General features: G+C 39.2%; 1 protein-coding gene across 10 annotated transcripts; it reads left to right on the top strand.

The window, feature by feature from the left end:
• Nucleotides 1-510: 510 nt before the first annotated feature.
• ktn1 (kinectin 1) lies at nucleotides 511-23,088 on the top strand. Of its 10 annotated transcripts, none has more exons than XM_044143021.1 (35): nucleotides 511-663; nucleotides 5,778-6,451; nucleotides 6,666-6,821; nucleotides 6,912-7,025; nucleotides 8,033-8,163; nucleotides 8,305-8,409; nucleotides 8,492-8,632; nucleotides 8,724-8,830; nucleotides 9,173-9,317; nucleotides 10,429-10,525; nucleotides 10,617-10,801; nucleotides 10,888-10,977; nucleotides 11,087-11,124; nucleotides 11,222-11,312; nucleotides 12,050-12,118; nucleotides 12,225-12,262; nucleotides 12,351-12,441; nucleotides 12,555-12,623; nucleotides 12,715-12,752; nucleotides 13,474-13,564; nucleotides 13,670-13,776; nucleotides 13,866-13,962; nucleotides 14,040-14,080; nucleotides 14,173-14,263; nucleotides 14,934-15,020; nucleotides 17,084-17,173; nucleotides 17,277-17,363; nucleotides 17,437-17,526; nucleotides 17,604-17,696; nucleotides 18,809-18,892; nucleotides 19,055-19,138; nucleotides 20,968-21,051; nucleotides 21,140-21,232; nucleotides 21,313-21,423; nucleotides 22,160-23,088. In XM_044143021.1, the coding sequence occupies exons 2-35, from the start codon at nucleotides 5,785-5,787 to the stop codon at nucleotides 22,187-22,189; spliced, it is 3,732 nt and encodes a 1,243-aa protein (XP_043998956.1). In that variant the 5' UTR covers nucleotides 511-663; nucleotides 5,778-5,784; the 3' UTR covers nucleotides 22,190-23,088. The 10 variants fall into 10 exon arrangements, with proteins under 10 accessions (XP_043998956.1, XP_043998951.1, XP_043998955.1 ...); XM_044143016.1 differs by having other exon boundaries at nucleotides 6,909-7,025; nucleotides 8,030-8,163; XM_044143020.1 differs by having other exon boundaries at nucleotides 6,663-6,821.
• Nucleotides 23,089-27,797: the final 4,709 nt, after the last annotated feature.

The raw sequence follows: 27,797 nt of genomic DNA, 5'->3' as shown, positions 1-27,797 counted from the left end.
GTGACTGATCACAACAAATGCAACACATGTGGCCTAGGTTCTTGAAGCCTCTTGAGGCAATGACTCCACAACTTTTTAAAATCTTCCCCAAACTTGTACCTTACTTCACAACCCTGTCAAGGTTGTAGTTATCTTTACTTATTGACCTTTTTCTTACAGATTTTTTCCTTCTACTCAACTCTCTAATAATTTGTTTCGATAATATGTGAGATATCAGCTTCTTTACCAATTACTCAAAGTGGCAAAACCTTTTGTAGTGGTTATGTGTAGTAGTCTAATATTCTGAGACTTTATCTGTAAGTCATAATCATCAAAATTAACAGTAGCAATCAAAAAAATATAAAATTCCAATTATATAAAAATATGGATTTTTTTTAAAATTACACTAAAAAAAGACTAAATTTTCGATTATATTTTCATTATTCGAGAAACATCCGTATGATGACTTGTTCTGCCGGTGTACGTCGGCTCACAAAACGAGCGCTCCCTATCAGGCTGCTTATGACCCGCCCCCGCAAACCAGAAACAGCAGAGCAGAGAGTGACGGAAAGCGCAGGAGAAAGCCAGGCTGGAGCTGCCCTGGGAAGTCGAGAGTGTGCCAGAGTCAACGCAGAACAACGCCATTTAACCACTAGCAACGGAAACAGATAACTGAAGCCACAGGTACTCACAACTGCGGATTCCCTAGATGTTATCGGTCATTTTTAGTGCGAATAACCGCTTGTCCCGGTCAGAGCTGCTCTTTAGCTTCTCACGCAGGCCTGGGAACGGGCCGCAGCGGAAGAGTGAAGCAGTGCGCCGGGTCAGATTTAAAGAGAGGGAGGCTGGGATAGTACGAGGCCTGTCAGGGAACAGGTCCACGCCTCCAAAGAGGAATGAGTGTTTCTGAGTGGGAACCAAACTATTCTTCTTACTCACTGTCTTGGTCAGCTCATTTATAGTGACAAATATTTCCGATGTATTAAACTTGAGTGACCAGTTAGCAAGATAGTGGTCAACCGTTAGTTAGCTCTGTTAGCTAGCTCATTCGTAGTCCCTCTGAACTTAAAGAACATTTAGAAAGTGAGGTCATTCATACTGACCACGTCCGGTTCACAGCACAAGCCCTGCCAGGACATTTTGGGGAAGTGAGGTTGTGAGCATTCTTGCTTTCTGCTTCTGGTGACTAATTTCATAGGGTAGAAAGTATCACACCAGTAAGATAAGACACCTTCATAGTTGTTTCGTTTTCTGGAGTGGAGCTTCTGAGTTGACGTGGAACCAGCTGCCATCACTCGCCCTGCGGTTAATGTTAAGCATGACCAAGCAAGCTAGCACATTTAGTACTGCACCTGAGAGTGCTGAGGTGGTGTAAAGGACACCACCCTGTGTCAAAGACAAGTTAAGCTACTGTAAACTATTTCTGGTATTTACACTGAGTGACATGTGTGCTGCCAAACCCTTCATATCTGCACGTGTCCTTGTGACATTTAGGCCTCTTTGGTGCTAGGGGGACTTTGGACTCATTGGAAAGTCAACTAGGATCTACTTAGTGACAGTTTAAGAAAAGTAAAAAGCACAAAAATTGAAATTCTCCTCCATTCTGACTAAGATGTTTGTTTTGTCTTGTTGTTTCCCGTTATCTGACCCCTATCTACTGATAAGTTATTTCTCAAGGCTGCTTTGCCCAGGTAGAGTAGAAAATGAAAGCACTGCTTCTGATTTGTTAATGTTTTCCTCCATAACCAAGCACGTATACCGTGTACTTTGATTCATTCAGTTTATGAACCAGATTATTGATAAGATAGAACATTATCTATCTATCATCTCATTTTGTCAGAGCTTTTTCTCTGTCTTGAGTTCATGTCTCTGTATGAGTGTATTAAAACACACTGTCCAGTTTGTATGTAGGCATGGTCTGACAATTGTATCAAACTATCTGCATTAAAATTTGAGACAAAATTGTGTAACATAATGTGATTGCTTTTATTTAAAACAAAAAAATGACAAAATAATGCAATGTTACTATAGTAACAGAAACATATGTTGCTATAGTAACAAGTATACATAAATGGCAGTTAAATTTATTTAGCAACTGACCTATTTTCAAATGTTTAGAGTAAACTTAAGTCCTCAAAATCCTGTTTTTTTTGTTGTTTTTTAAAAATAGTTTCTGTGTAAAACTCAGTTGGTTTAGTTAATTTTCATTCATACGCCCAGGTTAAGCAAATATTTACTACTGTTTTAGTTAGTGTTTTTAAGCAGCTTGTTGCCAGTTCAGAGATGTTAACTTTAGAGTGTTGCATCGCATTGTTTTGGACTTCAGGCAGGATAGTTATCAGGACTTGCCTCTATATCCTTGCCTGCCAAATCAGGAGTCCTGGCCAGCCAAGTGGGTAGATTCCGGGGAGCCAACAGCCCGAGAGGGCTTTGTCCTCCAGGCTCATTTTGATGCTGGAACGAGGCTCCAGCTCCATAAGGGAATGCATGAAATCTCCATTCTTAGTCCTAGGACTGGGAAAAGTGAGAAGGAAATGAAAGGAAACAAGCCTTAGAGTTTTACACCACCTACTCCACCCATTGTCTCTGTGCCAACATTCAATGTTGCTTTAAGGGTTACTGACAGTTTGAAAGAGTTAAGTTAAGTTTCAAAGATATTTTCTATAGAAGGTCCATACAGTGTGTCCAGGGTCTTCGTCTGGATCCTTTCTTCCTGTTGGGATGTGCCTGAAACGCCTCACCAGGATGGCATCTAGGAGCACTTTAACTGGCTCCTCCACTTTTCTATTCTCACTGCTGAGAATGGCTTTAACAGAATAGTTTTCAGTTCTCTCTGTTCCTTCTGTGAACTTACAGTTATAATAAATTATAACTGTAAGAATATGAGAGAGCCATTAAATAAATTACACACTCCTTAATAAGATCACTGGGTTGATGCAGTTTAAAAGGCAAACAGCTCATAGAGGAAGAGTACATAAATGTGCCACATAGAGTCACTGATGGACCAGACATCACAACCACCCAAATATTCTTTAATTAGCTGTAATTATCTATTGGCAATTGAGTTTCTGAAGAATCAGGTCTTTCTCCTGTCTTAATTTAAATGCATCTATTTTCAGTCCACAAACGCACCAAACATTTTGATGCTCTTCTATTTAGGTGAATAACAATCTAAAAGTAGGGAGCATGTATTTGGATGAATAAATAGGAGATAATCTCCTGTTTTGGTTGGGTTCAGACTATCAGAAGGTTAAACCTTGAAGAAAATTAATGTCAGTCCCGACTAAGACCAAGTCAGCAGTTAATTAAACCGCTATTGAAATCCGGGATCAGGAGGTATCTGATTGAGCTATAAAGCACTTTAGAATTGCTTTGCAGGCAAATATTTAGGTTTTTCCTTTTTTTCTAAATGAAAAGTTTGGTTTTACAGCCAAACAAAGCTAAGCTTGCAACAGACCTAATTATATGTCTCTCTTTCTGTTGTGAAATGTGATCAGAGATTTTGGAGGCAGGAGTGAAACACAATCAGCGCTGCACTGTGAGACTAAGCCTGTCGGTGCTCAGGAAGCCCTGCAGTGGAAAGTTATTCTTAAATCTATTATCATGGGTAATCTTCTTAATCCAAATTACTAAAGGCCTGCTCTACGACACTGACTCCTATGCTGAACGTCGGCCACAGCTCTTGACTGGATTGCGTAGAATTTCAGGTCACTTCTCATCAGACTCTTTACACTGTTGACGACACAACACTTATCAGACTTTAACTTTTTTTTTATGTTTCTCTCATATTTGAAAGATGCTTTATTTATATCCTTTTCCTCTATATCAGCTTCTCTACCTCAAAAGAGATTTTTGGCATTGTTTTAACAGGAAAAACTGTAATTTAGAGAGTAGTAGTAATTTAATTACCAGAATGAAGTTGTAATATTAGAGAATAAAGTTGGAATTTTGAGAAAAATCAATGAAAATCAAGAGTCGGATGTGGTATAAATTTTGGGATAAAATTATTAAGCCAGAACTTTTTGTGGATTACTATTTTTAGGGATAATAAATTCATCACAGACTACACTCTGTGCTTTTAGGAAATCTCTATTTAGTGTAACTTACACCATTTATAACAAATCTAGTGGTGTATATTTTTACATAAAAATGATTCTGCATTGAAATAGCATAATTTTCCCTTTACCACACTGCTGAATATGAAGCTAACATCTGCATCATGCTTTCATGATTTGCAGGATATGCTGACAAAACCCAAAAAGGAGGTGATGGGGGGAAAACAATCAAAACATTTGAGTCTAGAACATGAGTGGGAACTAGGAAGAGCAAAGGCACATTTTTCTGAAGAATTTGTTTTGTGGATTTTAAATTGATTACATCTGAGGGTATTGCGTCCTCAGAGATATATAAAATGTAACAGATGAACATCCTCTCCCCTGGCATAAAGGACTGAAGTTTCCGGCTGCAGCTGGAGCGGTGTTCAGCCTCTGACACTTTCATGTCGGTATATTTTTGCCCCTTTCAAATCCAATCCAGTATAAGTTTAGAACAGCGGGGGCTTGTCCTTACGGAGGCCGAACGGCAGGGAAGTGGCTAAATAAGAACGCAGTCTACGAATGTTAGCCTAGTTGCCGTTTGCTTGGTATTGACCTATTTTGTTCCTGTTTCAGTCTGAATGAATGAAGCAGACATTTTTAATATTTGTTTAACATTTTTGGCTTTAACAGAATAGTTTTCAGTTCTCTCTGTTCCCTCTGTGAACTTACAGTATGTAATGAAGACATTAAGCTGTCTGGCAGGGGCAGTGTGGTCTAATTGGATCATATTGCTAAGATAGGGTAAGGTCAATTCTCACTCGCCACTCTTAGCATAAACAGCAACCCACCGCACAAACAGAAATGTCATACAAAAGCACAGATTTATATATGGTTAGAAAAAGAGCAAAAATCTAGTCTGTTGGATGAAAATGTGCAACAGACTAAAAGCATGGTTTAAGGTTTCTATGTAGCCTTAATGGGCATGTACTTTATAGACATTTTATGATTCATTTGAGATTTTTATTTTGGATGATCAGAAATGACACACATGGGTTTAAAATTACACACACTCTCTCAAATAAATAGACTGTCTTTCACTAATCTTAAGATCTGTGTTTCTTTGCAAATTGCCCTTCAACTGAAAGCTTTTTGTAGCCATTAGTTTGTGGCAAAATTCTCCCTAGTCTGCAACTAATGATTATTTTAGTGATCGGTTATTGTATAAATTTTTCTGATGATTAGTTGGATTTAAGAAATGACACATTCTACAGATTTTTCACGTAAACTTTTAAGCTTTTTTTTTTTAACATACAATATTAGTCATACATTGAAAGATGTAAAAAAATGGATTACTCGGTTCCTATTTTAAGTAAGAGAGACAATTTTATTTCAGAAAATGCAAATTTTAGGAAATGGGAAATAATTTAGTGAATTTGAACAAGGAAAACAAAATTATGCCACATGAAGAGTTTGAGATTTTTTTTTTTTTTAAGCGAATAATGTTTTTAGAGTTTGTATATTCTAGTTAATGATTAATCAGTTGCTAAATTAGTTGATGATTATTTCAATAGTTGATTAATCACAATCGTTTCAGCCCTATACCACTCCTCTGGGTTTCTACAGGTTTGAGGTTATTTTAGAGGCCTTGTCAGGTTTTATCCACTTCAAAACTACTTTTGATTTATTTGTAACCTGCATCTTGTTGGAAATTTGAAGTCTCACCTGTCCAACCCCAACCGTGCTTTTTGTTCCTCTCCTTAGAATCGCGATGGATATCTACGACTCTCAGTACCTTCTCATCCTGGCCCCCACACTGGTCATCGCCCTCATGTTCCTCTTCTTCTGGCTCTTCATGAAGGAAACCTCTTACGATGAGGTGCTGGCTCGGCAGAAGCGAGACCTCAAGCTGCCGCCGACCAAGCCAGACTCTCGTAAGAAGAACGAAAAGAAAAAAAGCAAGAAGAAGGAAGCCGCCGGTGGGGGAAGCAGTGGAGGTGGAGGAGAGTCTGAAGAAGACCTGCGGGATTTTGACTTGACTGATGTCATTGGCTCTAATGTGGAGGCAGAGGAGGAACCTGAACCTGTGATTACCCCGGATCCATCCCCGCCTGCACCTGCTGCCGAAGTTTCAGTCTCTCCAGAGGCTACTTCTGGACTAAGGGAGAGGAAGAAAAAGGAGAAAAAGGCTGCCAAGGCTGCTGCCAAAGCTGCTGCTGCAGCAGCTTCCAACCTACAGGAGTCAGAAATGAACGACTCAAAGCCAGTCAGCCATAAAACAGAGACGTCTCCAACTTCAGGCAAACGGATGAGCCCACCTCCTCCTCAGGTGGAGACACAGGTTCAGGTCCAAGCTGTTCAGGCTCCTGTTCAAACTCAAACTCCTCCCCAAACCTCTGGGAAGAAGAAAGACAGGAAGAAGCAGAAAGTGGAGTCGGGTTAGTAAATAACTGAAGTTTTTAGCCTGGCTTAGCAAGGGATAGCCTTGAGTGTAAATATCAAAGTTTCAATACATCCCAATATTGACACAAAGATTTTAAACCAGTATATGCTGCATGATTAACTGTGCTAATATTTCCATATTAGATGAATCAGTCTGTATCTTAAATGATTGAAAAATGTTTCCTCAAATCTTCTTTCCGTTTCAAGCAGACGTCCAGCAGCTTGAGGTGAAAGCAGAGCAAGCTCCAGCTCCAAGCAAAAAGGAAGCTTCTTCTGTGGCCGAAACCAAAGTTCTTGACGGTGTCAACCCGACGGCTGTCACTGGCAAAAAGAAAAACTCTGCCAAAAAGCAGAAGACGGAGCATGGTAAAAATGATCAAAACAATCTCACTATCTGAGTTAGATGTCAGCTTCTTTAAGGCTCATAGATTAATCTTTTTCTCCCCTAAACAGTAGTAGAGGAAACCCACATTTTGGGAGATGCATCAGCCTCCAACCACCAGGCAGCTCATAATGACGACGTGCCACCTAAAGCATCTGGCAAGAAACAGAAGAATGAGACTGATAAAGGTAATTGTTTTACCCTTTTTGGCCAGCTGTGGCTAGCAAAATTTATTTAATTAGTTTAGGTTACAAAAGTAAAACTCCTACATTGATTTCACATAGAATGATATTATTCAAGTGTTGACTCCTGTTAATTTTGGCTTATAAAAACACTGTCTCTAACCATATTCATGGAATGCTGAGTGGAAGAAAAACATTTGGTAAAGAAAGGCGCACAAGCCTTTTCTTGAGCTTATAGGAGAGACCCAAAGACTCGACTGTGGCTAGAGTCACCGCACAGACCTTTCCAGAACAGGAGTTGCAGCTGCTACCTTCTTTGTGTTAAGCCACTGCTAAACCAGAGGCATGATGAGTATTGGCTAAGAGCTGGACCGATGCTCAGTGGTCCAGTCTGATATTAAGACCAAAGGAAAGTTTTGCTTTTCATTTAGAACTGCTGTATTAAAGAGGAAGAGTAGAGAAACTAGCTTGAGGTTCAGTGAGACGTTTCCAGATTTAGCGAACCCTATCATATACTGGTAGTGGAAAAGCTGATTTTATTTTTCAGCTGCAGCTAAATTCTGAGGTTATATACGATTGAATTTTATTTTTGAATAGACTGAAATTTCTCTATTAAAGATATAGATTTATTCCTCTTCCTAATTCCTTTTTTTGCAAATTTTTCAACCATATGTTTGTCTTCCACTCAACTTTCCTCAAACCTAATTGATTGAGCACTCTGTGATCTGACAGATTCCGTCAGCTTATTTTCATTTAGCGTATCAATGTCTGTGCTTAACTGTCAGATCAGCTCTTTTTCCTATAATAATTTACATCATAACATTGTTGCTTTAATAGTTCTTCTGTTGGTGTTGGTCAAAGTTCAATATAGTGTTTGCAATCTAATATCTGTTGGTGTGGTTAGGTTTTGTAGCTCAGTCAAACAGAGTTTAAAGCTCCATTATCTGTAAAACATTTACAGACTTTTTATTGTATAAATAAACTGCAGCAGCAACCTTTTTGTGAATTAGCAGGGAACACAGAAGTGAAACTGAAGGAGCTGCTTTCTGGTCTGTCCAGCCTGGCTTTGTCAGAAGCAGAAGCTATCAGTGTGATTGCTCTCCTCCGAGAAAAGAGTCCTACTGCCCTGGATGCCTGGCACAAAGTAAGATCACTGGTTACCACAAACCACACAGCTGTGACAAATAGCATGTCTTAATATTTTTATGCAGCTGAAAAACCTGAAAATCATTACTGAACTTCCCCTGTCTGCTCTTCACTTCTCCTCTATCACTGTGGCCTCCAGTCCACAGCGAGGCCCGACCCGGCGGCCCAGGAGAGAGAGAAACTTCTTGTAACTCTGCAGGAGGAATCCTCCATCGCCAAAGACAAAGTGAAGCAGCTCAGTCAGGTCAGAAACGCTCTGAAGAATCCTTCACTTATAAGGTATGGATTGTTTTGTTGAGCTTTCCCTTTCGTTTTTTATGCTTTAGGAGCTTCAGCTTGAGAAACAGAAAACTGGCAGAATGGAGGCCATGATGAGAGACCAGCGAGTCGCAATGGAGAAGGAGCTGGGCGGCATGCAGGCCAAAGCACAGGGCAGCTACCAGGAGCTACAGAATATGCAAAAATCGGTGAAACCAAATGTTCTCCTCTGTTGGGTAAAATAGCTTTAATTTAGTAACTGACGTTAAATGTAACACGTTGCATGGTGTTTGTATGTAGTTTCAGCAGGTGAGGGAGCAGTTGGAAGCCCAAATCACTCGGCTGCAGCAGGAGAACGGGATCCTGAGGGACGCTGTCAGCTCAGCCACCACTCAGATGGAGAGCAAGTCAGTGCTGCACTTCTGGGTCAAATCTGTCAGAATCTAAATATTTGAATTATTATAGTACACTCTTTTAAAGTGTGTAATAATTTTCCTTCTTTCGGTTTGATTTCTTAATATTTTTTTTTATAAAAGAGTTTTTTCAAGTAGGTGTTTTTTTTTGTTTTTGTTTTTTCCTATATGCTTGTTGGAAATCAGTATTGATCTGCCTTTGCGTATAAAATATCCAATATATCCTACCCTTTTTCACAATGAAATAGGCTTTTAGTGGGTTGCAGATAATTTGCTTCTTTGGCAGTTTCTCATAATTTTGCCCCATGAGCAATTTTTGCATCACATTCTTGACAGGAATTCTGCAGAGCTGAACAAGCTGCGCTCCGAGTACGCCGGCCTGATGAAAGAATTGGCAGACAACAACAGCAAGTTGCAGCAGGAGGAACACCAGAGGAAGTCACTGGAGGTCAGCTACAAGCAGAACGTGTCCCAGCTGGAGGTACGCTAAGCCAGATGTGTTTACCTTCTGCTCTAGGGTCCCTCGACCTAGAAGAGTGCAGCATAGCTTCAGATCTCTTCAGTGGGTGTGGCAGCATTAGTGGGGAAGTTGTAGTAAAAGTCCAAGGGTGGGTTGTGGGAAACAAAACCTGAGATGGGTGGGTTTGCTTGCTTAGGAAGCTGGAATGTTTGAAGCTTTGTATAAACATGACTTTTTCCTGTAAAATACTCAGACCAACCCTTCCTGTTGGCTTGGTGCAGACAAGTCTTTGCAGTGAACTTCAGAGGTTTACCAAGCTTTAAGTTTCACAGATTTTAAATTATTATTAGGTATTACTCTCTTACTCCTGAGCATTTAGAGATGAGTTTGAGCCAAAGTGTAAAGATTATACAAAAACATTTTGGAATTAAAAAAGAACGGGGTGTCCATTTTGACTGTATAGAAGAATCTCTATTTAGTTTAAAAGTATTAAAAGTAGTAGGTCAGTACACCTTATCTTCTGATAAATATCTTTTAGCATGTTGCATTTCAATTACACAGTTTTTGTTGCCATTAGCATAATTTCATTTTTTTATTTGACCAGTCATCTAAATGTTTTCCTGGTACAGCTCTGGCTTTTAGACATGGTGGATACATTTTGAGTTGGATTGAGACCAGAGCCGATTCAGAAGCCTTTTGTGGCCCTATTTAGAAAGCCTGACTGTGTCTGTTTGACTCATTTGACCCAGACTGTCAGATCGGATGAAGAGAAATAGGTCGAAATATTTATGAAGAACTCTGAAGCCACCAAGGCACAAGAAAATCCTTAACTGAATGTTGCAAGAAAAGCGGCACCACTGAGTCAAATTTAACTTAATTTAGTACTCGTAGCACTGTGCACAAATTGGCAGAGAAAACCAAAATCGACATCTGGATGGTTGAAATGTGGCCCCATTTGGATGTTTCAGCAGTCAATGATCCAAATAAAAACCTGGTTTTGGACTGGATAAAACAGATTAGCATTGAGATCCTGGAAATCTTAATATTTATAAAGACATAGATGTTGAGATGCTTTATCATTCTTCTGCTATGCCTTTTGTTATAAAGTTACTTGATTCCTCGTCATTCCTAGGCCCAGTTACAGGATGCCAAGAGAAGCTGGGAAGAGTTGCAGAACTTCCTCCACAATGTCAACGCTGAACGAGAGAAACTTCAGGCCTCTAAGCAAGGTCACTAAACCTCCTGTCAGACAAAAAACATTTATATATTCTCAGTCCTGTTCAAATGAAGTAACTTAATGTCCTATTTTTCTTTTAAAAGACCTTCACAGCCAACTTCTGGCAGCCGAGACGGAGATGAACAACAAAAACAAAGAACTCCAGACTCTACACAGCAACCTGAATGAGGCCATGCTCTCCAAAGAGCAGCTGGAGCGGAGGGTGTTGGAGCTAATGGAGATGTCCCAGCGTAGCGTGCCAGATGAAACTGTGCAGGCCCAGGTTCAGGTAAGCTCCAATGACCAATTCAGAATATGACTGAAAATAAATCACGCACGTCATCTGGAAATAACTCTTCCAATTTGTTTTATTAGGAACTTAAAAATGAGAACAAAGCTCTTCAGGCTCAGAATGAAGCACAAAAATCCCAGAATGAGAACCTGCAGGCTCAGATCTCCTCACAGGTGTGGGCCATCTTTACCTGACTTTTCTTTCTCTTTTGAAAGCAATAAGATTAAAACCTACATTTCTGAGCAGAAGTAGGCTAATGAGATTTTTCTGTTCACCATTTAGGCCAACCATGTGTCCCACATTGAGGAGCTACAGAAGCTGTAAGCAAGTCTTTTACCCTCGTATTGCACCAAATGTGCTGGCATCGGAGATCGTTACAGTGATCTTTTGTATTTGAATATTTTTACATCTACCCAGGTTGTCTGAAAAAGAGCTGAAGCGGAAGAGTCTGGAGGATTCTCTGAATGCTGAGAGGAGCAGCGGAGCGAGCAGAGAAACTAACATGCAGGTATGTTTTAAAGCTCCAGGTCCCTGTGCTAACATGTCCCTGGTTAGTCTGTAGGCAGTTTATCACAATGTTCTCTACCTGCTGGGAAGACATTTTGTTGACATTCACCTTGCAAGATTATTCACATTTCTTAGGGTTTTTTTTACGCTTTGCTTCATCTAGCAACCATTAACTTCTCTGCAGGTTGTTGGAATATTATGAGATGCACTGAGAATAATTGACAACTGGAAGGAAAAGGATGTATGGATATCAATATTTTTTTAGAGTTACAATTTATCTTCAAAAATAGGGCTAATGGAGACCAACGCACTAGACTGAAACAACTTGTCATCCAGTCTTTGGTAGAAAGAGAGACATGAGAAAAGCAGTCATGCAAATGGAAATTTTCAAACCTGTTCATCATAGTACTAGTTGATTTATTGCTTATTGTGACAGGCATATTGTGTTCTTATCTCTATTGGCTTTGCATGTCTAGAAACTATGCCAAAAAACTTGCAGCTGTAATTTGAATTAAATGTGATTATTGAATGTATTGATTCAGTGGGACTGAACACAAATGCATGCCACACTTTTCAGATTTCTTTTCATAAAGCATGTTGAAATCATTCCTTCCACTTTGTGTTGATCTATCACATAAAATCCCAATGGAAACAGAAATTTGTGGTTTAATGTGACAAATTTGACAAAGTTCATGGATTGAGCATTTCAGAAATCCACGGAGCTGTTTTGTCTTTTAGACTTTGCACAATGAGAACTTGTCGCTGAAGGCGGAGATTCAGAATCTGCAGGCACAGATTACTGAACAGGTTAGCTGCTGCTTTGTTTTTTTTGTTAAACACATTTAAAGGCCCCTTACATTATTCTTCTTTATTACACACTTAAACATATTGGCTTTGATTCTTCCCCTTTCAGAAAGCTTCCCAACTAACCTTGGACCAGATCCAGAAGAGGTGGGTGTGGAAAAAAACATATTTTTGTTGCTGGTGACTTTTGTCTATGAAACAAAAGATTTGTAGTGAAAACCTGCTTCCTCCGCAGTGTCCAAGAGAAAGAGGAGAACATGAAAACAGTTGAGGGACTGTTGGAGAAGGGGCTGATTGAAGTGGCCAACAAAGAGGCGGAGCTGAAGGTAATGCCAGTTTTTGGAAAAGAACAGGCATGTTTTTAATTTGTGAACATTTTGATCTCTTTCCCTGTTTTTTTTAAAATCATAACGTTAACTTTCTTCCCCCAAAACTGCAGACTGTGAAAGAAGAGAATGAGGCACTAAGGCGTGAAATAGATGACCTTAATAAAAAGAAGGAGGAACAGGTGAGATCTAGTTTATTTTGTTTTTTTAAAAATGATCAATGGATTTTTCTTTGTCCTTTTACATGTTTATTGTATTGTTTTCTAACTACAGGCTACATCAGAGTTGAAACTGGAAGAACTCCAAAAACAGTAAGATCAATCAAGTTAATTCTAACATTTCCTGGTTTGTAACGAGTTGGGTTCTCCTGACCTTTAAAAGCTCCATTAATCCACACATTCCTTTCTGATAATCTCAGGAGAACTGAATGTGTTGTTTTTGTAGCTAAACCTTTTTAATATTTGCATGAAAGATGCAACAGCAATCCTACTAACATCTGGCCTAGTGACATTTCCATCATTATCAGAAAGTCCAAAGTACCAAGTGTAGGCATAAACCAGAGATCTAGGCTGAGAGTTATTTTCTCTTGTCTAGCAAACGCACGCAACCACTTGCAATAGTCTTTATATCTTTAACCATCAATAGATGTTTGACATGTTGACCTCAGCCACTGATCTATCGCAATCATCTTTCTTGGCCAAGTTTGTGCAAGCAAACAAGAATTTAACTTCGGTTCCACTATACAGACATTTTGAATATAAGTATAGAAATATGGAGGGAAATAGAATATACATTTTTAGTTGGCATTAAATGATGTAGCTTAAAAAGTCCTATGTTGTATTTACTTGTATACAAATAATCACCTGAGGGTTTTTACCATAGCATGTGGGTTGGCTCTTTTTTATGGCTTAATCAACAGATTACTGTTTTTGTTTTGAATCGTAAGGTTGAAAAATGTGTATTTGGTAATGCTGGGAGACTCTGTAAGGTTTGTAAAAGTTATTTTTTTGTCCTTGTGTCACTGATGTTTAGGATCCAAGAGAAAGATATGAAGCTGAAATCGGTGGAGGAGAGTCTACAAGCAGCACAAGCCAGCAGCTCCACCATGGAGAAGACGGTTGAGGTATGGGCCTTTCCAGAACAATAATTTGAGCATTTTCACAGACGTCTGTCATTGGTGTAGTTTTGTTCCTGTTTTGAGCTTGTTTTATCCTCTGGTGTCTCACAGACTCTACGGCAGCAGTTGTCTGCTCTTCAACAAGAGTTAGAGAAGCAAAGACGGGAGCAACAAGAGATGGCCAGTTATGGTATCAAGATTCAGCAACTCCAGTCTCAGTGAGCTGACCTCAGTCTTTACATTGAATTCTATTTTTCTACATTTTTCTCCCCAAATCTGACCATAATGGAGAAACTCTGCACTTCAGGTTAGCAGCAAAGGACCAGGAAATTCTGAGACTTCAGTCTGAGCTGGAGGTAAAGACAAAGGATCTGAGTGTGAAAGTGGAGCAGATACAACAGCAGGTGAGGAAGGTTTTTATAAACCAAACATGACTGCTATCAGAAGATATTTTGTTTTCATTTCTGTCATATTCACACAGCAGTCCATCTCTGCAACACCAAGCCCTGAATTTCTCGCAGCGTAAGTGAAATGATGCCACTCTCTCAGGTTTAAGACGTTTATACCGAGAATAGTGAATACCTTTAAAAACCAGAGGCTGTTCTGTTTGGCAGGTTGTCTGAGAAGGAGAGTCAGGTGGGCAGTCTGCAGGCGGAGCTGACTGAGCTGAAGGACGCTTTGGAGCTTCACAGAAAAAAGAACAACGTAGGTTTCCTGTAGCATTGACCTATAACTCATTAACACTAAACCTTTTCCCCCGTCCTCTGAATGTTCCCACCAACCGTTCCCCCTCCTCAGGTCTGAACACTGCATATTTCCATAGTTCCTGTTCTCCACTGCCTCTTATTCTCAATTGGTTTGCTTTTTTTGTTCTGATCAGCTAGAATCTCTTAGCTGGAATGTGCTCTGAAGGAAAACTAGGGAGTCCAGCATAACTGGACTCACCTTGATTTGGATTTGTTAAGCTGAGCATTGCAAAAGAGAGCTTCCAGTCTCCTTGTGTCGTTCTCACTGTTGGATCCAGTTTCAGCAGGCTTGGTTGTTATTGTGAATGACTCAGAATTTTAGAAACTCTGTTAATAAAGCAGAGTTTATTAACAGATATCCAATGATATTTTCACATTAAGAACTCTGTAAATGCAGTTTTATACCTCATGAACCTCCCCACATTTTATCACATTGCAACCACAAAACTTTGATATTCTTTATTGGAATTTGGGACAAATACATTAGGAAGATTGGAATTTCTTCTCCTCTTGTTCCTTTGGCAGTTGGATTTTTTTTCTCTAATGTAAGAAATCATTCTGGATCAGGCTTTGTTTCCCTGAGGCTAAACTGAAAGTAGTATCTTTCTGGAACTGACTTTGTAAAACAGGAGCTTCGGGAGAAAAACTGGAGTGCAATGGAGGCTCTGTCAGCCACCGAGTCCATGCTTCAAGGAAAACTCAGCAAAGCTGTCAAGGTTCGACACCTCATCTCAGTCCTGATTCACTCTAGATCCAATCTGATGCATTCCCCCTCCAAAATGTCTGTGTTTTACCATAATTGACCCTGTATATTTTCTTTTTGCATCATCATCCATAATAACACTGCATACTCGTTTACCTTACTTTTGCTCTCTCTCCTCTTTTCATGGCCTGATTTTTAATTGGCTTTAATTCCAGCTGCCAAATCTGATCGATCCTCTTGTTGCATGTCAGATTTTTCCAGTATTTTACTGAAGCTTTGCTAAACCAAAAGAGAGGCAATGAGTGTGCAGTGACTTAGTCATTTACTAGATTTCATTAGCTCAAGATTTATGTTTTTTTTCTGTCTTCTTGTCATTAAGCATGGCATGTTTTCTCTAATATTGCCAACTAATCAAAAATGACTCCTTACAATGCAGTTTTTTTCTGTTTTAATTCTGTTTAATCTTTCAAAATGTTTAATCCATATGTAGCAGCCCTGTACTCACAAAGAAATCCTGTCTGATCACCATCAAGACAAACTGGTGCAACTGGATGTTTTAGCTAAGTTTACCTTGCGTAGTCGCAGGTCAGTTTGCAGTCGGATAGCTGTTTCTATTTGCAGTTGCAGTGATGTGTGTATATTTTTACCATCCTCCTACAGCAGTAGGTTAGTGCACTCACCCAGACATCACAATGCAACAAAAGCTAGTTCTCTGGTCTTAGCCTGGCACTTTTGGCACTTTCTGGGTTGCTGTTGTGTATTTTCAGACTGTTCAAGTTCTGTTCAGCTTTGCTAAGTGTTACTGCTGAGAGTGAAAGAGGGTGACATCAGCTTATTGCCAGGAGCCCAGACGTGTGATGGCTCCTTTTGCATTTATCAAAAACCTTAGGGTTAATTTGTTCATTTTTAAGGAGGCACAATCATTTATTTACCTATTCAGGAACATGAAAGATAATGAGAGGCTTAAACTTTGAACTTTTGTGTTTAGTTATGGCCACAAAATCTTTGAGGAAAATAACAGAAATTTACCTCTTTTACAAAGGTTTCAGCGTTCATTATTTTTCTGTTTCTATTTTTTTACTATACGTATTTGATATGTTATATATATATCAAGTTAATCAAAACTGTAATTCAGACATTGAAGGGACTGTAATTTGGGGAGTTTCCTCCATATATAGATCCTAAAAATGCAAATGTTTTGATCCCCCAGTCACTTTTACCTTGTGACATTGTGCTCCATGTTGCTGGAAAAATCATTTTTCTAAGATAAGACACCTGGTTAATAGAGAAAATGTTCAGTACTATTCTTTATTCATTGCTTGCGTTTTGAAATAAGATTGTAAACAAATCTATTCTAACCCGTCACAACATTACACTGTTGCCGTGACAGGGTAGCATTTATCTTTTCTTCTTTGTTCTGCTGCCTGATTGTGGTTTTCATGAAAAGCGGCCGTTTTGGTCTCATACCTTCCCGCCACCATAGTAAGCTCTGCACTGGTGGCAGCTCTTATTTCTTGTTCAAATTATATTTTAGATTAGACTTTCTTGCACCTCTTGAAACTTTCTGAACAACAACTAAAGTTGATGGTTTTGGTTATGTGATAAAATGTCTGGGTTTTTTTTACAATTATTTCTGGTTGACTCAGTGAGTCAGAATGACGACAATGTCGGCTGCTCAGCCACAAAATGCTTCCTACTCAATTTGTGGCCTGGCTGAAATGCAGCAGTTTTAATATCAGTTAATATTCAATTAAGTTTGCAATTAATTGCATTTCCTTTGATCACTTTTCTTAGCAACTCAATGCAGTTTACCTCCATAAAATATTTCTCCTGGTCTCTAAGCATGGGCCTGCTGAAAGGTGCAAATGGGATAACATATGCTTAATTTATCTGATAAAACAAGTTGATTCTAGTAGCAACACTGATGAAATTAATTTAGAAAATGATTAAAGAAATGATTGGTTTACATCAGGATAAGTGCAGAGGGTCCTGTCGCCGCATCGCTTGAATCATATCATCATAGTTCTCAACGCTCTTTCTGTCTGTATTTTTGTTTCTGTACTTTCTGCTTTTTAGGAAGGCCAAGCAGTGCTGGCACAAACCCAGGCTGAGTGTCGAGATGTTCTGCACAGACTTCTGCCCCATGTGTCTCTGCCCTCTGAACAGGTATCGACAACGCTGCATTTTTGCCTTCAGATTTATTTTGTTTCATATCTTCTTGTTCATCTGCCATGTTTGACTTGAATTTTTACCACAAATTGTTCCTCAGAACCATCAGGAGTGGTTACAGAAGTTTGAGACTGCAGTAGCTGAAAGCTTGGTCACACAGGCTAGACAAGCATCACAGGAGTCAGAGGTAAGTTAAAAGTAGGAAGCCTAAGTTTGCCAGCAATCCTTTTACATTCTGAATGAGTAAATAAATCCTGCAGGAATTAGCTGAGAAACTGAAAGAAGCAGAGGAAACCCAAAGAATTTTACAGAAGGACTGTGAGACGTACAAAAAGGTTTTGGCAGAGACGGTAAGATGTTTCTTTGAGTCTTGAAGTCATGGGGAGAACTTCCTCCAACTGAGATCTTATTCCTGCTGTGTCCACAGGAGGGCATCCTGCAGCGCCTGCAAAGCAGTGTCGAGGAGGAGGAGTCTCGCTGGAAAGTTAAGCTGGAACAATCACAAGAAGATGTCAGAGAGGTTTGTATTCAGGCTTAGAAAGAAAGTGCTCTACTGATTACAGATTACAACACAGATGCGCTTGTTCCTTTTTTCCCCAGTTTGTTTCTCTTTAGTCGAGAAGATGACAAAAGTGTCTAACAAAAGTTAGAAAATCTACAGCTTCCTTCACTGTTGCTGTTCTTGTTGCACCCAAAAACTGTGGAAAAAATGAAAGTAGAAGCAAACATATTGATGTGTTCTGGAGCACTTCCATCGTTCAGAACCCAGATATACAGTCTCTTTTTCTTTAAAAACATTTGTGAAAGAATGCGTTACTCTTAGGCATACAGTAAATTCCAGTCTTGGCATCAGATTCCCACTGTGGAATAAGTGGGAATCCACTTGGAGTTGTTAAATGTCGTCAATTCTAAATATTCCACATTGAATGGTTTGTGGGGTTACAATAAAATGGAAATGACTGGGAATGACATCAGGTCAGTTACAAAGCAGTAGGCCTCTTGAAATCACAGCAGGGTCAGTGAATGCCAAGGTGCATTGTGAGTGGAGATCACCAATTTTCTGCACCTCTGGATCTCCAGACTTCAATCAACCCTCAGATTAGCTGAAGACCAACATGTAGAAAGCTACAAGGAAAAGGTTTCCATGGCGAGCAGTTGCATCTGAGCCTTTTATCTGAGTCTCAGATGTGTGGTGTAAAGCATGTCATCTGGACTCTGAACCAGAGTTGTGTTCTCCAAAATGATAAAAAATAAAATTCAAAAGAGTAAAGACATCAATAGAGCAAAAACATCTTGTTCCAACATCAGTGTCTGATCACAAGTGGTCTCCTGGAAAGTGATCCAAAATTTCCATAAAAAAATCTTTTTGAAAAGCTTTTCAAAAAGACCTTATGGATTAAGAATAGGATCTCACTCAAGCTACGCTGTGTGTGAGAATTGATGAACCGATATATTATGGCTATGCATATGTTAACAATCCACTTGTGTTTTGACCTTTCTGGTGACATAATCTGGCTCCATTTTACTGAACAGATTTGGATAATCCACTTCAGTCCACTTCTGTTGTCTAAACTTTCACAGTTTCTGTGCACTTTCTCATTTAATTGTTCTGTAATTCTGTTTGCGGTGCAGCTGAGAAGAGAGAAGCAGCACTTGGAGTCCGAGTTGGAGAGGGCGGAGAATGAGAGCGCTACGTATGTGACAGAAGTGAGAGAGGTGAGCAGAACCTGAACTGAACATTCCTCCTGTTCCTCTCTGATCATTCGAAGGGTTTTGCAGCTACAAGATTATTCCTCAATCTTCCAGTTTGACTGTTTAGACTCTGGATCGTTTCCCACAGACCTCCATTAAACAACAACATGTCAAACTTAATTTCAGCTGAAAGATCTGTTGACTGAATTACAGACCAGACTTGATGGCTCATATACAGAGGCTTTCAGACAGAATGAGGAGCTGGCTTTGGTAAGCATGGATGATCCTCTAGCTAGAGCTTCTTTAGCGCCTCTCTGGGTTTCACTGTCTGCTGCGTAACTTTGGGCCAACATGCAGTGCTTTGCAGAAGTATGTTTACTTTTAACTTTGTTGGAATTTTACATGCTAAACCAGCAAAATTAGCAAGCAAATTTATTTCAGCAGAAGGAAAATTTTGACATGGTTTTTAACACGCATTACATATATTTGTATCAAGTATCTTTTACTTTAAACACCTTTAAATATAATCCACTGGAACAAATTGAGTTCAAAAATCATCTCCCATAACGTTATATAAACTTTATTCTCCATATTACAATTGTACAATTTGTTCAGGAACTCGGATCCAAGTAAAATACATTAGTTTGTGGCTCTCATATGAGAAAATATGGCAAAGTTTAAGAAGCATGAATACTTCTGCAAGGCACTATCAACATCCTGAACAACAAAAACTAAAGAAATAAGATCCTGAATGATTATCCTCCTTCTATTTGCTGTGATACTAACCTTTCCTTTTCCACATCTGTATTCTACTCGACTTTTTCACACCACTAAACATTTTCTCTTTAGATGCCAAAAATGGGTCACCGCAGTAATTAACTAAAGCTTCAATCTTCAAACTATTCTTGTCTGTTTTGTCTGTTGCTTAACTGGTGCTGGAGATTTTTTTCACTATTATGTGTTAAATCCACCCCTTGTTTTGAACTGTAATGGCAGTGTTCCGACTAATAGCAGTACTTCTGGATGTGACAACGTCTTCCTGACAACTGTTGGAATTTCACAAACATCATATGAGCTAATACGTAGCAAAGTTTTTGCAGCCAAAGAATGAAGAAATTAACATGACATCTGAATATCAAACTGCACAACAATCATAAAGTTTTAGCTTTGAAGATCATGGAGGAACATGTTTTACTATCAGTCGGTGTGTAATGTTAAAATGTCTGAAGCATCTTATCGGTGTGCGAGTTACACAAACTGGACTTTTTGGATTGTGACATCATTCCTCTGCTGCAACAAGGTCATACTGACGTAGTGCTGTTCTGTGTTTGAACACATTCATTAAGAGACTGCCACGTCATGGGCATTTTAACATATCCATGATATTTTACAAACACATGGGTTTTAATAAATTAGAATATCAAATCAAATAAAACCAGTATACTATATAGAATTATTGCACACTAATGTATTTCTCAGCATTTGGATTAATATGGCTAACAGCTAATGAAAAGCCAAAAACAAACAGAATTTTGTGATTAAATGACTCTTCTAGACTTTTGATTTCCAAATTAAATCCAAAATCTCCTGAGCTCATGTAAGACACTTTAAGGTGTTTCTGACTCAGCAAAGACTTCAAACGAGGAATTTGACCATTGTAGTCCATATTCTGAATGTGTCCCCATCTGCAGTCCAGAATCACTTACAAATTCTTCAATTAACATTTTCTTCTACCACACTTTTTTCAGTTTCTCCTTCCACCTAACTTTCCACTAATATTCTTTAACACAGCACTGTGTTCAGCTAGCTTTTCTAGTGATGACCTTTTCTGGCTTCCTCTCATCCAGTGTGTTAATGAACGTCTGCTGGACAACTGGTATCTTTCCCACAGCTTTGAGAAATTGAATTTGAGGTTTCCATCCACTGTAAGCTAAAATCATCAAAGTTCATAGAAATTACCCATTGACATGTGTCATTCTGTGTGTGATTAATCCTTTTTCTATCAAATCATTTAAGTAATCTTAAGATGCACCTGTGGGTCTCTGCTGTTTTGATTCTTCTTGTGTAATCTGAGAAACCAGCTTAATGTCTGTCTTCAGTTGAAAACCCAGCTGTCTGAGACGCTGTCCAGGTTGGAGAAGGAGGAAAACGAGAGGCAAAGAGTAGCTGGAGACCTGTACAAGGTGATGGTGCTAATTTCTTTCATGCGTCTGCTCACACAGGTCAAACCACAGCTCATAATGCTAATAATCATTATTATTGTTCGCTCAGGCCCAGCAGTCTCTTGAACAGATCCAGAGTGAACTCACAAAACTAATAGAAAACACTGCCCTGATAGAAAACAGCAGCCTGTCATCACAACGTGTAAGTGTTTTCTAAGAGTAGTAGTGGTAACAATTAGTGGTTCAGCATCTACTTTAAACCAGCTGATGTTTGTCTGACAGGAGGAGATTGACAAGAAGGAGAGAATAACTGCAGGACTGAATCAAACAGTGACAGAAATGCAGCAGCTGCTCAATGCAATCAGCCAGCAATTGGCTAAAGGACAACAAGGGGTGAGTTGCCTTTCTGACAAAATGTTGCACTGCATGTGCAGCTTTAATAAGATCTGCTAAAACACACTGGCCTTATTTTTTTTTAAATCAGATTCTTTACTTTTCCACTGAGTTATCAGCTGCACTAAAAAGACTATCAGGTTTCTGTTGTCTTAGAAAAACCACAAGCCATTTCTTCCACTAACGTTAGACACAAGCGTTTGTTTTGGTTGTATTTACCCAGAATGCCCTGTGCTATGGTCTGCTTCCTGCCTTTGGAGCGGTCTCTGGTCTACTTGCATTCACTTATGCCTCCGAACATCATTCTAGTACACATCAACCAAACCGAAACCAAGGTTTTGATGCTTCCCCCCACCCATTAAATCAGACTTTCTAGGCAAATTGACTAGAGTTTTATTAAACCAAACAGGGCTGGTGTAAATGCACCCTGACTGACAAGGAGCTTGTGCATCATCAAAGTATTATCAGTAACTTTATTCACAATAATGTTTTTCTACAAACAGTACAAAAACAGATTGAAAAATCACATTAATAAACAACTTATCCTTAAGAACTGCTCTTATGGCTAAATTAGGAGTTTGAATATAAAATCCATCTGAAACGGGCTGAACTTAAGGCTCCTTCTGTAAATGAAAAGTCAGATTTAAGATGTGTTGCTTAGTACACATCCTCTTGTTTTATCAGCAACTAACAGCATAGTTGAATGCACAGCCTGAATCAGTTTATCTTCTTCCAGGAGATTGAGAAAGATCAACAGAAGGTATAACGAGAGGATGCCACCACGCAGACAGACCGACTGCAATACAGAGACAGCCTGCAAACTTCAGTCTCCTCACTACCGCATCACACATTCACTCCTGCTCACATCCTCCCAGACCCTGTCCTCTTCACCTGTACTGTAGATGACCTCTTGTCTGACAGCCTACACAGGAGCAGGCAGAGGTTCTGTTTTATTCCTAACACTCCAAGCACGGTACCAAAACTCCAATTATCCACTCTAGCCACATTCCTCCTCTTCTGCAGCTTCATCAATTGATTTATTATTATTATTTTCTTTTTTACTTCAAACTTTAAAAATGTCCCCTGGCATTATTTAAACTGTGTGGCAACCATTCCTCTGTTATAAATCCACCTGTATAATTTCCAGTGACATACCTTTGAAAACTACAGTAGATTTTTGTTTTGTCTGGAGAGGGCAGATATGAAATTTCCCAGCTTAACAAAACAAACTTTGGGGTTTTCTGTTTCTTTTCCTTTTTAACTTAAAGATATGTATTGTTTAAATGTACCACTTAGGACCTGCTGAAATACACTGTTCTGTTGATTTGCTCACTGACAAGAGAAACCACCACGATTTCTCCATGCGTACCTTGGCTCAATACTTCCTGGGGAAAGACGGGAGTCAGTAGAGCTCTCTGCATGCGAGATGGGTCACTACGTGACTGTATCCATGGTGACATATTTTTGTCCCGCCTTTACTGCAGCTCCACAGAGTACAAGACCAGGCACATTTATGAGGTTTTTAATCCAACTGCAACCACTTTAGAAATGAGCGTCCCATATTGTGTGTAATCAACACTTACTTTACTGTGGCTGAGTCCATTAACACTGAAGATTTTGTTCTTTTTGTAATGGGTGATGTTAATAAAAGGGATGCTTAATAAAGCTTGTCTTTTCTCTTTTTTTCCATTGCAACCTTTGTATTGGCCACAAGGTGGCAGCATATTACCAGAGAGGATGTTTTTGACACTTGAGTCACAAGCTGGAACATTCTGAGTGTGCACCATGAAAATCCAAAGTTTCTCTTCATGTACTTTTTGCTGGCAGGTGATTTAGTTTGGAAAACACATTAAACTGTTTGCATGCAGACATGTTATTCTAGGTCAAAATTAAAGATACATTAAGTCTAAGAAATTCTTAGAAATTCATGTTGTGTATTCAGACACTTTCTTAATTTTTTTGTTTTGTTTTAATCATTTTTGCAAATATAGAAATTATGGTAAACAAAATAATCGCAAGATAAATCCTGATCCCCTAGTGAGAGCCGTTTTAAATCCTATCTGTGGGTATCCTTTCACATCTTCAGCAAACGATGGAGCCTCTGACATGCTGATCTTTGCAAAACTATTCATACCTTCATCACGAAGTAGTGTGAAATTGTGAAATAGTTTATTTTGAATATCATATATGTCTAAATCTACCAACTGATAACTGTCTGCGGTGTCTGGTGGCGAAATTTGTATTTGCTTTTGAGATGACATGCAGTGAGTCTTCTACACCTGTGGAGGATTTCTAGCCACTGCTTTACAAAATTTTTCAAATTCAACCACTCGAGGTGTTTTGAGTGTGTGATGCATGCTTAGTGCCATACTACAGCATCTCAACCGATCAATCCCAGGCTTTGACTAGGCCTCGCCAAGACCTAAACTTTTGCTTTGTTTTAGCCATTCAGATAGGATGTTCTATTGGACAGATCATTGTGCCATGACTCATAAGAAATGACAGAGCCTGTAATTTTACACCAGATCTAAGGGGATGCACATCTTTAAAGAATTTCCACTTTTGTCTCATTTGTACTCTGAATATTTACCAAAAAGTGTTGTGAATCCTGAGCTACATGGTGCCCCACTGTTGCTTTGCAGCAAGAAGGTCGTGGGTTTGAATCTTGTCCTGAGATCCTGCACGTTTTTCTTGAGATTGGTTGGAATCTCTCCAGGGTTCTCCCTCAGTTGGCAACATGACTCTTAGGTTAATTGGTTTCTCTAAATTGCTTTTAAGTATGAATGTCTGCATGCTTGGCTGGAAGTCTTGACCAGACTCACTCAATGACCACTGACAGACTGGTTTAGGTAATGGCTGGATTGTGAATCACAAAGATATTTTTCGAGAGATGGGACTATGAACACTGATCCCGAGTCAAGTGAGGAATGAAGTGCTTTAAATCTTGCTTTGAGGTTTTTCATTATGATCTCTTGGATGAGTTGTTAATGCTCTCCTGGAGTAATTTTTGTTCCAGCCTGTTCTTGAAGAGTTCATCGATGTTGCAGATTTCCTCCACTTGAAAATAATAGCTGTCACTGTTGTTTTACTGGATCCCTGAAGCCTTAGAGATGGCTTTTTAATCTTTTCAGACACTTACTGATGTCGTTGTATTTTAATTCTCTTACCTTTTTATAGAAAATCGAGACAATTGTTGAAAAATACCATGTTTACTATTTTGCTTAACCACAGTACATCTGTCTTAAACCAATGTGTTTCATTTGTCAAAATTATTTAGATTCTCTTTACTATGTCACCCCTAAATAAAATCCAATGCAAGATGCAGAAAATGTTGGAAAACCACATCTGGGACAAATATTATGTCTTATTTTAATCTTGTGAATTAGATTCATATGACAATTCAGATGGACAGCTTTGTACTGTACTGGAGGCTGTAATACAAGTTCCACGTGAGTCAAATTGATGCTGACTTTATATGCACGGAGAGCTGTTGCTGTCTTGCATGTTAAAAAGGCATTTTAGACAACAAGGCTGTTGTGCTGACTGACTGGGAGAGAGGGTGGGTGTTTGGGTGGGTGGGGGATGTTGGGTCAAGAGCACAAGCAACACAGGATCAGCACATTCCTTGCATTCTCCCACACTGTCATGCTACAGTCAGCTGAGTGGAGAACTGGCTTTTGCTTTGATCGAAACCATGCGACGCAGCATGCACCCACAACATCTTCATTACAGAGGAAAATGCCTTTCACTGGCTAGAGATTCAAGTTGCTAAAACATTATTTTGATGTAAATTCATCTTAACATACTGTCCATTTAAAGGATGTTACCTGCAACATGTGATAAAACTGGGGTTAAAGGAGGAAAGTTAAAGCATTCCACTCTTACAACGTACATATTTGTCATCCCTTGACTCAAAAATGTAGACACATGATGAGTCTGTTGGACATCATATATGGTTGAGTAAATCCTCACTAAGAACAGTTCAGATGTTAACAAGGACTTTACCAGTCTGTTGTCATCATTGCTCACAGACTCTCTATTGTGCAACTCAGCTCTGCATGCTTCTTGCCTGGTAACATTGGACTCCTCCTCTTAAACTTAGATTTATACTCACGCTACGCCAGCGCAGCTTCAGCAAAGCAGCCCACTCCCTGCATCTGCTCTCCATCAGTGTGGTATGCACCGGAGAGCCTTTGATCCCCACCCACCCCCAACCACCCCCAAATCTTCTGTGTGTGTTTATGTGAGTCAAACAGAGGTGGAAACAAAACCTGCAGTGCTCTTTTACAAAGACAATGCCCAGTGAATGAAAAGCACAGCAGAAAGAGGCAGTGGCACAAAAGAGCAGTAAACATTCATTATACCCACTCCTTTAGGGGGTTGCCCTGAGCCCTTTAGTTACAGGCCTAACTCAGCTTTGTGTTTGTGAAGAAGAAACTCTGACATTTGTGGTGGTAATCAGCAAGAAAAACTGCAAAATATGAAATATTTCAGCTCTTTTTCCTATACATGAATGTCCAATAGTGCATGAAGGTGGGAATGGAAATACCTTCACTCACCCCAGTGACCCCCATTGCTGCCTTTTTGTTTTTGCGTGAAGTGTTATTGCGCTTTGAAACTGAACACCAGTTCAAACAGAGGGCCATAATTAGAGGGGGGCACCAAAGAGGCCCCAGGCAGTGGGTGAGCACCTTCAGCCATGGATGTTCTTGTGAAAACAAGACTGAGGCAATAACGTGTTGACGAGACTGCCAGAGAAAGGTGGGGAAGTGGAGCATTCACCAGAAAGGCGTGAGAACAACTGGACATGTCAGACGTCAGTCTCGTTTAAGTTGTAGTTTCAGCAAATTGTCAGTGAGTCAGTCTCCAAAATATTGTGTATGGCAGTAAATCAGTGATATGAGATGTGAAAATAACATTTCCAGGCATGCAGCTCAGTAGTGGTGTAACATGTTCCCACTAAAATTAGCAAAATAGAGCACATTATACTAAAGTCCTTACTCAGAGATTTGCTGAGTAACTAACCTTACCCTTTAAAATACTTTTGTTACTTTATAAATCACTGTATGTCTTAGCAGCAAACTACAGTGAAGACATGTTGTTGTTTTATCACCCTTCCAGATCTCAGGTCTTGTGGTTCAACTTTACCAGTAATCAGAACCAACAGAAGAAGCAGCCTTCAGTTTTTATATTCTTGTGATCAGGAACAAACTTCTAGAAAACTGCAAAACAGCTGAAACACTGAGTTTATTGAAATCAAAGCTGTAGACCCACCTGTTAGGAGTTGGCTTTAACTGGAACATTGATTAATATGTTGGATGTATATTTAGTGATAATTATTCTTGATGAATTTGATGATGACATTTGACAAAATGTAATGTCTGCTGCTTGTTTCATAATTGATTACTGTGTGATGTTTTGATCATGTAAAGCACCTTGAACTGCCTTGTTGCTGGAATTTGCAATACAAATAAACTTGACTTGATTTAACACCACCTCTTAAACATATTTACAACCCTTCCTTAAAGCTTTTCCCATTTTGTCATGTTGCAAAACCAGCTTTCACTGCAATTACAGCTGCAGGTCTCTTGTTGTCTGTCTCCTATAACTTTGCACATCTAAAGTTTTTACTAATTCTCCAGCACAAAATATCCCATTTTTGATTTTGACTTTGGACCAGTGAAACACAAACATATGTTTTGACGTAAAACATTCCGTTGTAGCTTTGTGTGCAGGATTAGGGCCATTCCCCTGTTGGGGTGTGAACTTCTACCCCGGCCTCAAGTCTTTTACAGTTTCAATGAGATTTTCCTCTAGCTTCCAGGTCCTTTCTGAAGAAAAGCCTCTCCACACCATGGGATTTGTGTGTTCATGGTGATGCTAGTTTCCTGCCACTTTGTCCATTGTAGCCTATAAAGTTTAGATCTCATTAAAGCTCACCTTGCCCTGTCTTAATGGGTTTGGTGTTCTTAATTAGCTTTGTTAAAATTTTTATATGATTGATTGAGCCGTGGTATGTGAGATGTAAGAAGCTTTAGAAATCTGATATAAACTTCACAACTTTATTGTGATCTGCCTGCTGTGTTGCTTGGCCTTCATGTTATTGTTTACTCATGTTTTCTAACACACCTCTTAGATTTAGAGGTATTAAAGTAAGATTGAGATGAATATAACTAAGCAATTTTTCTTACTTCCCAATTATGCAAAATTTATTGCTGGTCTGTCACACAAAATCTAAATAAAACATATAAGTTTGTGCTTGCATCAGGAGAAAGAGTGAACAGGTTCAATGGGTATGAAGGCATTGTGTTTGATTGTGCAATCAATCACATGCTTCAGCAAAATTGCCATAAATCCCTGATTATGAAAAGAGA

This window comes from Gambusia affinis, linkage group LG16 (genome assembly GCF_019740435.1).
Source record: "Gambusia affinis linkage group LG16, SWU_Gaff_1.0, whole genome shotgun sequence".
NCBI lineage: Eukaryota > Metazoa > Chordata > Actinopteri > Cyprinodontiformes > Poeciliidae > Gambusia > Gambusia affinis.
This window is presented reverse-complemented; position numbering and strand designations above follow the sequence as displayed.

Coding starts and splice junctions, on each gene's coding strand:
- ktn1 (XM_044143014.1), top strand. CDS start 5,785: ATGGATATCTACGACTCTCAGTACCTTCTCATCCTGGCCCCCACACTG. Junction 12,442..12,554: donor ACAAAGAGGCGGAGCTGAAG/GTAATGCCAGTT, acceptor CCAAAACTGCAG/ACTGTGAAAGAAGAGAATGA. Junction 12,624..12,714: donor ATAAAAAGAAGGAGGAACAG/GTGAGATCTAGT, acceptor TTCTAACTACAG/GCTACATCAGAGTTGAAACT.